This window comes from Colletotrichum graminicola (genome assembly GCF_000149035.1).
Source record: "Colletotrichum graminicola M1.001 genomic scaffold supercont1.1, whole genome shotgun sequence".
Taxonomy (NCBI): Eukaryota; Fungi; Ascomycota; class Sordariomycetes; order Glomerellales; family Glomerellaceae; genus Colletotrichum; species Colletotrichum graminicola.
In genome coordinates, this window is record NW_007361005.1 from 1,015,140 (window position 1) to 1,025,906 (window position 10,767).

At 50.8% G+C, this 10,767-nt stretch overlaps 4 protein-coding genes and 1 non-coding gene across 5 annotated transcripts; 3 read left to right on the forward strand and 2 right to left on the reverse strand.

Moving 5' to 3' along the window:
• Nucleotides 1-2,336: 2,336 nt before the first annotated feature.
• Nucleotides 2,337-2,428, reverse strand: GLRG_13002. Its single transcript has one exon. It is a non-coding gene; the product is annotated as a tRNA-Pro (tRNA).
• Nucleotides 2,429-2,863: 435 nt separating this feature from the next.
• On the reverse strand, nucleotides 2,864-3,922 carry GLRG_00263 (uncharacterized protein; the record flags this gene model as incomplete). The annotated part of the gene is made up of 4 exons (XM_008090948.1): nucleotides 2,864-3,057; nucleotides 3,126-3,359; nucleotides 3,416-3,541; nucleotides 3,601-3,922. The coding sequence occupies 4 exons, from the start codon at nucleotides 3,920-3,922 to the stop codon at nucleotides 2,864-2,866; spliced, it is 876 nt and encodes a 291-aa protein (XP_008089139.1).
• A 2,196-nt stretch (nucleotides 3,923-6,118) lies between these two features.
• On the forward strand, nucleotides 6,119-7,347 carry GLRG_00264 (uncharacterized protein; the record flags this gene model as incomplete). Its single annotated transcript, XM_008090949.1, has 3 exons — nucleotides 6,119-6,226; nucleotides 6,289-6,357; nucleotides 6,427-7,347. The coding sequence occupies 3 exons, from the start codon at nucleotides 6,119-6,121 to the stop codon at nucleotides 7,345-7,347; spliced, it is 1,098 nt and encodes a 365-aa protein (XP_008089140.1).
• Nucleotides 7,348-7,456: 109 nt separating this feature from the next.
• Nucleotides 7,457-7,717, forward strand: GLRG_00265 (uncharacterized protein; the record flags this gene model as incomplete). The annotated part of the gene is made up of 1 exon (XM_008090950.1): nucleotides 7,457-7,717. The coding sequence occupies one exon, from the start codon at nucleotides 7,457-7,459 to the stop codon at nucleotides 7,715-7,717; it is 261 nt and encodes an 86-aa protein (XP_008089141.1).
• Nucleotides 7,718-9,168: 1,451 nt separating this feature from the next.
• Nucleotides 9,169-10,262, forward strand: GLRG_00266 (Mov34/MPN/PAD-1 family protein; the record flags this gene model as incomplete). Its single annotated transcript, XM_008090951.1, has 2 exons — nucleotides 9,169-9,193; nucleotides 9,259-10,262. 2 exons carry the CDS (start codon nucleotides 9,169-9,171, stop codon nucleotides 10,260-10,262), a joined length of 1,029 nt encoding a protein of 342 aa, XP_008089142.1.
• Between the last annotated feature and the right edge of the window lie 505 nt (nucleotides 10,263-10,767).

Here is a 10,767-nt window from a genome sequence, read left to right on the forward strand (position 1 = left end):
CAGTCTGGCTTAGCGGCAACCAGGCCCACTTTATAGAGGAAGGCACTGGCGCTAGCGGCAGCCACTATAGTAACTACAGCCGTAGCTATGTAGGCAGCTACAAGGGTAGTTATTATAGTGAGGGCAGTCACGGCAGTAGGCCGGATAAGGATAATCCAATTACTAATCGGCCGGCAATTGACAGCCAAAGTGAGGGCCAAAGTGAGGGCCAAAGTGAGGGCTAAAGTAAGGGCTAAAGTGAGGGCCAAAGTGAGGGCCAAAGTGAGGGCCAAAGTGAGGGCCAAAGTGATGGCGGCAATAGTGACTACGGCGATAGTGATGGCAGTTACTGAGGGCAGTAAGGACCTTCTTTTGGGCGGCAATTGTTACGCCACGAATCACAGGGCCTAGAAGAGCCCACGTGATCGCCGGCCCGCTTAAAAGCGCGCGCCCGCGGCCACGCGTGGCTCCACAGACCTTTCCTTTCTTTATCTTTCACATACTCAGACCCACAATATAAGAGCTTTCTAGCCAATTAAAGGTCCCGGAAGATCACCAATTCCCCACTTTCCAACGGATCGTAACAGCTTACTTTTAATAGTAGGATTATTATAGTTATATCTACTATAGACACTTCTATTACACTTTACTAGAAAAAGTAAGAAGTAAAACTATAATTAATTAACATAAAGTTACCTATAGCCTACTAAGATTTTATCTAGTAATAGGTATAAGGAGTATATATTACCTCTATTTACTAGCCTAAAGTATACTATAATCTTTTTATTATAGCCTAATATAAAGAGCTAGATAATAAGGTAATTAAAGACCTTAACTATTAACTATAATAGTAAATAAGCTTACTTAACTATAGTTTATAATTTATTCCCTTAGATTTTATATTAGCTAAGCTATTTATATTTATAAATAGATTATTTACTAATAATTATAATATAACTTTATAGTTAGGATTTATTATCTTTTTTATAAATAAAAAGATTAATAATAACTAAGCTAAGTTTTCTTTTTATAGTAACGTCCTTTATTTCTTATTTATAAAGTCTAAATAAGTTACTTAAAGCGTCCTTATATCTAAAGTGTATAGGATAGTTATAGGCGTTAATATAGCTTACGCCCTCTCTATAACTATTATAATAATTATAAAGAAGCTTAATATCTTATTAATCTTAACTATTATATATATAGACTTATATTTACTTTATAAATACCTAGTTAAGCTAGGAACTATAAGGGAGAAGCGTCTTATAATTAATATTATATTACTAAGATAGTCTTATAAGTAATATAAGCTCTATAAAGTCTAATAGATTACTAAATCTAATAATCTAGCTAATAGATTTATAAAGGTATCTCTAAATTAAGCACTTAAGGGCCTAGTTATAAATAATAAAGCTAAAATATATATAGAGGGTTAGGTTATATAAGTATAATAGATTATAATAAGTATATAGTAAAAAATAGATTATAAGTTATATAACTAACTAAACTATAATAGTAGTAGTTAAATCTAACTAATATAAGAATATACCTCTAATAGCTATAGCTAAGAAGAAACGCCTCTAAATAAGTTAGTATAAGCCTATACTATCTATAAGGAATAAAGAAAAATAGAGGATATAGGAATATATAGCACGTAACTATAAGAAGTATAATACTTTTAGAGTTTTAATTTTTATTATATTTTTAGGCCTTTTAAGGCTAATCTAGATAGCTAGGGCACTAGTAACTTTTACTACAAAAGAAAAGTTACTAGTGTTAGTATACAGTAGGTATGCTCTAGGGGAGGTAGTCACGTGATATTTACGTAACATACTACCTCCCTTAGCAGTATCTACCTTACTAACAGTATACTACCTATAAGTCTAGATTCACTTTATAACTAACTAATATAACAAGCAACCACTACATTCTGTATCACGATTTGTTAAGTGATCTACAGGATATCCCTCTTAGTGATTAACTAACACTTCCGTTCAGCTAAAACGAAACGATTCGCGATCCACACGTTCGTTCATGAAGATCCGGTTGCGCCAGGGAAGGTAGTTGTTGGTGGGCAGTGTTCTAAGTGATTTCGGCACCCGTTAACCGCTTCCGAGTCGGCCACTAAGTTTTCGGGAGTGGTATGGGCCGTTCGCCCTGTGTGTGTGTGTGTGTGTGTGCGTGCGAGAACATTTCCTGAATTTTCCATTGCAGGGACCGGGTCAGTTAATGCCTATGTGTGAGGTGTCTTAGAGTCAATACTCTCCTCCCACACATGCCGAGCCCGAAGATGGCCATTGACTGACGACATCAGTCGCCAATGGGAATATGCAAAAAAGAACTGTGAAAAAGGTTTGGGCCCTAACCAGGGATCGAACCTGGGACCTCTCCCATTCTGAGTCGTCATTGACAACCCTAAGGGAGAATCATACCGCTAGACCATCAGGGCTTGATGAATTGTATTCAAATATTTTACCAATTGCCTGGCTATGGCTGAGCGGTTTAGTTTCCACTACATAGAGGACTGCGTTATGTCTTACGCAGTGGAAAACGTGTTCCTTAATGGAATCTGACTTTGCCCGTCTTCCTTGAGAAAACTGCCGTGGCAACGTTTAATTAATTAAAGATGACGAATCATTTGCCCACACTGTAGAGGCATGTGCTTGACGTAAAAAAGTCTATTTAGGCTTTATTTATTCTTTAACCTTTTTTCTTTTTCTTTTAGTTATACTTTTCAGCATGTACCCCTGCTGGGGCAGCTCCCTCCTGCATACACGTACATACACATCAGATTGATCCTTAATTGCTTGTATAGGCTACAGTATGTGACAGGCTAGACCACACCACCACCACCACCTCTTCCTCTTCCTCCAACGCATTGACTCTACTCCTCATCCTCAAACGTCACCGAATGGGTTAGCGCCCAGTCCCGAATGTCGTCGAAGTTGCGGCAGGTGTGCAGCGTGCTAAAATCAGGCCAGTGGCCCTCGACTGGGAGATCAGGATACATCTTGAAGGTGAAGACGCCAATGTCGGACTGGCACATGAGATTCAGCCGCAGGGCCTCGATGCAGTGGTCTGGAGATATGGGTTAGTGACTGGGCGTCTTGGTACTCGATGGCAGTGAGTCGGGATGGCCAACATACCAAGATGTCCTCTCAGATCTTCCGTGTCGGTAGCGACGTCGCCGCCAACATCTGGCCTTGAGTAGTAGTCGGGGTAGGTGGCCATGCGCAAGAGGTTGAGGCAGTGGAGCTGGTGGAACACCTCGAGGCCGGCGCGATACCCCTCCTCGCCCGTAATCGGGTTCGTGATCTTGATCGACTTGGGGTCAAGACCGAGCTTCTCGAGTTCGGCATGAGAGACCATCTGATCTCCGACTGCGCGATGGGTTAGTCATGAGGTTCATTCTTTCGCTGTTTGACGCGCTGCTCACTGTTGTTGGTGATGTGGTCCCATGCTCTGTCGACCTGGTAGCCAGAGCCGACGAAAGGCGACCAGTCCATGACGGGCGTCAGGTTGTATCTTTCGGTGTGGTACTTGACAATTCCTGATGCGGGGGCTGCATGCTATTAGCGACCGTCAAGGACCGACGGCACGGATTCTGGAAAATGCACGTACAGTACGATGAGTACTTTTCAGTGAAGAAGGTGTCATCTGGGGTGTTTTGGGTGTTGCCGTAGCGCAGGCTGAACGAGGCGGCAAAGAAGGCGATGGACGTCATCAAGAGCGCCCCATGAGCGGCCCAGGGCCAGTACCGCAGCAGCCGGCGGGCCTTCTCCTTGCACGTGTGCTCGTCACCGAGCCTCATGCGCTTCCATGTCGGGCTTGTTGTGGCGGCGGCGTCTACGTTGTCGGTGCTTTCGGTGTTGAGGCTCCCGGCGAGGCTCTCGACCTCCTCCTCCTCGTAGGGTACGGAGCGGTAGACTTTTTCAGAGGACATGATTAAGAAGGGTGATAATAATATAAAAGAAAAAAAAGAAGAAAAAAAAAAGAAACGAAAAAGATGGAAACAAACAAACAAGTACGAAGATGTTTGGATAGACACGCCAGGTGCCAAGCAAGAAGAGAATAGGATGGATACAAGCCAAGTGACAATGGACGCAACGATGAAGAGGGTTGTGTAGAATGCAAGTGTGGCCAGACAAACAGATTGGAAGGAGAGATTGGGCTGGCAGCAAGAGCACGGAAGTACGAATGCACGGAAATTTCGGTAGTAAGCGAGGAAAGCAGGCCAGCTGTCTGAGGGTAAGAAGAGACGAGCGCCAAGAAAAGATTGCTTGGGCAAGGAAAATCAGTTTGTCGAGCAGAGCAAGCAAACAACCTGACCGTGAACCAGAACGACGGGCTGGCCACGGGAGCGGAGCGTCATTACCGTCCACCGCCCATTGCTGCATAGGATTCCTTTGGACCATGCGAAAATCTTGACCAAGGAGAGAACCAATATCCAGCCACCAGAAACGTTTGGGCCGTTTGATCGTCGTTGCGGAAGGTGCGACAGGCTGGGGGGCGTGGGTGCCGTCGACCCTTTCGTCCAAAGCAGGAGGAATAGACGACATAATGCAGCCTTTGTCTCAGCATCCACCAGCCAGGAACGGGAATAAGAGCGCGCGGCCCAGACTCGTCCAATCAATAGGTACCTCGCGTGTACGGATAGTTTACTGCCCCTTCCCTCTCTTTTTGACAGCGCATGGGTCTGGGATATCCTCGGCACCTGCTTTAGCTGCCACCTCTCCCGCGGTCCAATCATCTTTCACCGCCCCACTTCTCCATCCTTTTTGGCATGCTGCGTGGGTGTGGAAGTCGCGACTGAATCGTTGGTGCAGTGTCTCAGACCAGGGATACGTCGATAGCATGGGGATGCCGAGACAGGGAATCGCCCGCCGGTGGAGACCAGTCGGAAAGTACTCGTGGAGTAACCTATCCCATGCCCAGCCAAAACAAGCAATCAAGATCCAGGAACATGCCAAAAACAGTCGTCATCTCCTATTTACTTACCATGTAGGTACGTCGAGAGAGAGACCCGTGCACCCCAGCCTCAACTCCAGGGTGCGCATTGTCGTATTGTACCTGCTGCCCGGCATCATCTCCCGATCAACCAATACCCAAGGTACACACACCTACGTGCTGCCTAGGTAGTCCACCCCCCCCCCCAGGGGAGAGCCCATCGGTCTCCGTCTTGGCGCCTGGGACTGTAGCCGTATCAGATATCCCTTACGCGGCTCTCTCCCTTGGGAGATGGATCATCACGAGGCCCCTTTATGATGTGCAACCCCCAGCGCCTTGCCCAGTCGCGACGACCTGCCGTAACAAGTCGTGGATCAAGCTTGGCCTCAGATCACTGCTGGCAAATGGAAGAGGCACATCTTGGCACCTAGACCGTTATCTGCCGTCCTCGTGTCCAAACTGAAACTGTAAGCGAGTCCAGGAGACAGGTAGCCGCCACAAGTCTTATTGGCGATAAGCTATCCTCTCTCCCGAACAACTACGAATACTCCACGTAGTACGCAGAAGCCTCGTGGACCCAGGGGACCCGCAGGCGCGGTTTTCGGCTCACATCCCTGCCTGCCATGTACAGACACACTCCCCGCATCCAATGCCATGCCTTCGACAGCACAGTCCGAGGGCTTTGCATTGGAACGAGTCCCATCTCCCACCATCACTCTGCCTCAGTCCGAGGACGCAGCGTATCGTGAGCCGTCATATCCCGAGGCCCTGTCCCTCTCCACCCCCTTTCAGGCCCATTCCTATTCCCACCCGCCTCCCCTATCCTGAGACGTTTCCAGTCCAATACTACAAGCCGATCAAAGGTTTGACACCCTCCAGTCGAGGCAGCTCGTCTGAACTCAGAGACCAGCCGCCCCATGCTCATCGCTTGCACAACAGGGGATGTTGTAGGCGAGGACCCAGTAAGCAAGGGGGTGTGTGCCGTGTCGTCCGTTGCTCGACAGATGGACGTGTGAGCAAGATATAATATCTTCTCAAATCCGCTCAACATCTCATGACAGACTGATCATCCACACATTCCATTCTATTGTTGGCCCCATTTCGCTAGACGCGACTTTTCATTCCTTTCCCTTTCAGGTAATTAAGTTGCTGTTATTTTACTGCCGGTCAGTCAACCACTCTTTTTTCCAAGATGCAATACCCTACTTTCGGCCACTTCCTCTTGGCGAGCATCCTTGCCGTTCAAGGTGCTCATTCCTTCTCTCTTACCCCCGCCGGCCAGGTTGCTCAACGCTACGCTGTAAGTTCATAACCACCAACTCATCTTTGAAACACTTCAGATACTAACCTCGAGGTACATAGGCACCTGCCCTGGCACTCGCACTCCCTGTTCTTGCTGCGCCCACAGCCGTCGACATCGAGGCCCGCGAGGTAAGATACTTACCCCCTTCTCCAATGTGCTCGCATCCAGACACTCCAATGCTGACCCGCCCCTTATAGCCTCACCACAAGGGCAAGAAGACCAAGGAGGCCAAGAAGGGCGGCAAGCGTGACGAGGCTGCCGTTGAGGCTCGTGAGCCCCACCACAAGGGCAAGAAGACCAAGGAGGCCAAGAAGGGCGGCAAGCGTGACGAGTCTGCCGTTCAGGATGCCGAGGACGCTGCCGATGACGGTGATGTAGATGATGATGCCGACCACGGCATCGAGACCCGCGAGCCCCACCACAAGGGCAAGAAGACCAAGGAGGCCAAGAAGGGCGGCAAGCGTGACGAGGCTGCCATCGAGGCCCGCGAGCCCCACCACAAGGGCAAGAAGACCAAGGAGGCCAAGAAGGGCGGCAAGCGTGACGAGGCTGCCATCGAGGCCCGCGAGCCCCACCACAAGGGCAAGAAGACCAAGGAGGCCAAGAAGGGCGGCAAGCGTGACGAGGCTGCCATCGAGGCTGACACGATTGCTGTTGAGGAGGACAATGCTATCCAGGAGGATGATGCCGAGGACCACGGCATTGAGACCCGCGAGCCCCACCACAAGGGTAAGAAGACCAAGGAGGCCAAGAAGGGCGGCAAGCGCGACGAGACTGCCATCGAGGCTCGTGAGCCCCACCACAAGGGCAAGAAGACCAAGGAGGCCAAGAAGGGCGGCAAGCGTGACGAGGCTGCCATCGAGGCTGACACGATTGCTGTTGAGGAGGACAATGCTATCCAGGAGGATGATGCCGAGGACCACGGCATTGAGACCCGCGAGCCCCACCACAAGGGCAAGAAGACCAAGGAGGCCAAGAAGGGCGGCAAGCGCGACGAGGCTGCCATCGAGGCTGACACGATTGCCGTTGAGGAGGACAATGCTATCCAGGAGGATGATGCCGAGGACCACGGCATTGAGACCCGCGAACCCCACCACAAGGGTCCTGCATGCATGTAGGGGGAACTAAAACATATTGGGGGGGATTCCTTCCAATCTAGTAAATCAATATTCTGTCACTCGCCTATGTTGGAGATCTATGAACCGCCGTGTGAGACTTAGTGCAAGCATGAGGAATCGTACACGGAACTCATCGGTGGTCAACGGCTCAGGGGACAAGAATGAGTTTCGTTCCAGAACGCTCACTGAAGCTCGCGCATCACGGATCCGCCAGCCATTGACGCGAAGTTGGGATGGCAAGCGCGACGAGACTGCCGTTGAGGATGCCGCCATCGAGGCCCGCGAGCCCCACCACAAGGGCAAGAAGACCAAGGAGGCCAAGAAGGGCGGCAAGCGTGATGAGCTCTCGGCTCGCGTCTTCTCTGCCTAAGGGGAGACCAATCTTGGCAGACAAAGGGGCCAGCAAGTTAACCCTCTGGCCAGGATACCCCTGGGCTGAGACGAACGCCTCATCTTCTTTAGGTAGCGTCCGAAATTCACACAGTGAAGCACTTCAGCTTCGCCTTCGGCTTCCGCAAGTTTGGACATTGCTCTGTAAACTAGAATCAGCTTCTTTTTTTCCATACAGTATTTTAAACAAGTAATAATGACGGTACACAAAACGTGCATGCTAATTCCGTGACCCCAGCAATGTCTTCTTTGTGAGAGGTTCGTGCGTCAAACTGCATAGTCGCAAGGCCTGCTGTGATCCCAATGTTGTCCGAAGATGGTAATTTTTCCAGCCGCCGCATGTTGTGACGAAAACCGTGTTTCGCGTTGGCCTTCGTGTTCGGACGGTCTTGTAACACGGTGTGGTGCCCCGGCTGGTTCTCGCGTTCGCGCTCGCAAAGGGGGCCTCGAAGCAGAGCGAGTAATACAGGGAAGTCGGATCGGTTTCCAAAAGACCGTCTGACCAACTTCCCATCCTGCCGGGCGACTACGCGCAAAAACTATTTTGGGAGCACCGGTATCCGGGAATAGTATGACGTTGGGCGTTGTTGAGGCTCTTTGACTTGGCAAACTGGAGGCTTTCGAGTTCCATCTCTGCCAAGATGCCTGTCGACATGATCTACCCGGGCGCCGTGGCGTTTCGTCTCTGGGGGATGCGAACCAGGAAGTGCAAATCATCTTGGAAAGCGAGCGATTGGTGACAACTGCCCTTGCCCCTTTCCCTGCAGCCCTGCTGATCAGTGACTGTCTCCACCGATGAATCACAGCACGGGCGACCATCTCTCCCACATCGGTTCGTTCCACTTGGCGACGACTTCTGAGACTCATTGTCCCAGGTAGCAACCACAGGTATCGAGATGACGGATCATGGTCAAAGCGCACAGGATCTTCTAAAAGCATCTACTGCGTGACGCAGATCTGTAGTGTACACCAGCCCTTGAGTTGGCCGAAAAAATGAACAAACTGAGCTTGAGCGTTATTGATTGCATCTGGCCGATTGCTCGTGTCTGGTCCGAAGTGTCTGGCTGAAAGATGACAAGACGACACGTCACGTCTCCTGTGCATGCCGTGAGATCCGGTCCAATAGCCGCGGGGCCATGCATGTTGTCCTGCTTCTTGAGCAAACGAAGATGATCACGAAAAAGGAGCATTGACGTGCACTCTATTCGGAATCGACAACAGGAAGGCACGGTGGCCGGATCCATCGGCGGCCCGCTTACATAATCTCCCACACAGCTCTTGTCTTATCGATAAGATATCACCAGGCAAGCGCCTGGATGGTGGGGTAACTGCCTGTACCGACGTCTCCAACTTGACGCGAACCTCAACTACATCTTCGCCATCGCCACCTCCTGTAAGCAGATCCTGCTCACGTGGAACCGAGCAGACACAATGGAGACAGCTCTCAAGTCGTGGGGTACATTGAATCGTCCCATTTCTCCGCCGTTACGCATTGAGTCCCTTACTAACCGCCCCTTCCAGAGCTCGACAACAACGTCAAGTTGGTCGACCCCAAACGCGACGCCCTCTATGACCTCGACCTCGATGCCCAGAGAGAAGCAATGAGCGCCCGACCCTGGGCTGCCAACCCGAATCACTTCAAGAACGTCCGTATCAGCGCCGTTGCCCTCATCAAGATGGTGATGCATGCCCGTTCCGGCGGCAACCTCGAGATCATGGGTCTGATGCAGGGGTACGTCAATGGTGACACCTTTATCGTCACGGACGCTTTCCGGTTACCCGTCGAGGGAACCGAGACGCGCGTAAACGCTCAGGGCGACGCTGAGGAGTATATGGTTGAGTACCTGAGCCTGTGCCGCGAACAGGGCCGCATGGAGAACGTCGTGGGATGGTACCACTCCCACCCGGGCTACGGCTGCTGGCTGTCGGGAATCGATGTCAGCACGCAAGCCCTCCAGCAGCAGTTTCAGGAGCCCTTCCTTGCCGTCGTCATTGACCCCGACCGCACCATCAACGCCGGCAAGGTGGAGATTGGCGCCTTCCGGACGTACCCCGAGAACTACATCAAGGAGAAGGAGGGCAGCAGCGGGGGCGTCACGAGCGACGGTTGGCAGGAGGTGCCTCTGGCCAAAGCGGCAGAATTTGGCGCGCACGCGAACAAATACTACAGCCTAGAAGTGTCCCACTTCAAGAGCACGCTCGAATCGCACCTGCTGGAGCTGCTGTGGCACAAGTACTGGGTGCAGACGCTGAGCCAGAGTCCGCTCATCACGAACCGCGACTACGGCAACAAACAGATGCTCGATCTCGCATCGCGTATCAAGGAAGCCACGACGCAAGTAACACGACAGGCCCGCGGCGCCTCCGGGCCCAACGCCATCGGTGCGGGAGGCAGGAAGGTCGATGGGTTGATTGAAAAACTCGTCAAGGACAGCAACACGGTGGCGACGCAGGAACGGACAGGGCTGGTAGCGATGGATGTCAAGAAGAAGATCTTTAACGGCGTGAGCGCGAATTCATTGTGAAGGTGGAGATGTTCATATTATTGCTTGCCCTCGCTAGAGGATTTCCACGACGCCTTCTGGGCACGATAGATGGCGTTCAGAGGATAGGGAGTGAGGGCGTTGGCCCTGAAATGACGACATGATTCTGAGCCACCCCTCTGATGCTCGGCTGACTGATTTTGCTTCTGGATTTGAGCTCTCGGCTTCAAATTCTCAAACGGATGGTGCGGCCTAGCTTTGCTCACGATTGGGCTGCCTGGTCCAAGTCATAGGACAGAGCCTCGCCATAATCCTTTTCATCACAAAGCTACCTCCCCAGACGGTCCGATGACTTTGATTCCACACCAGGGGCTCTGCATCGTCATATTTAGATGGCATGTCTGTAGATGGCTAGGTGCATCCTCAACTGCTTGGTCGGGCCCGATGCTACATTGCCGCATGCCGAGGTAAGGCGGCTAGGTCTTTTTTTCCCCCATGATGCGTTGTGTAGACGTCCCGCATTATGTGACATGACTGAAGCTGGAGT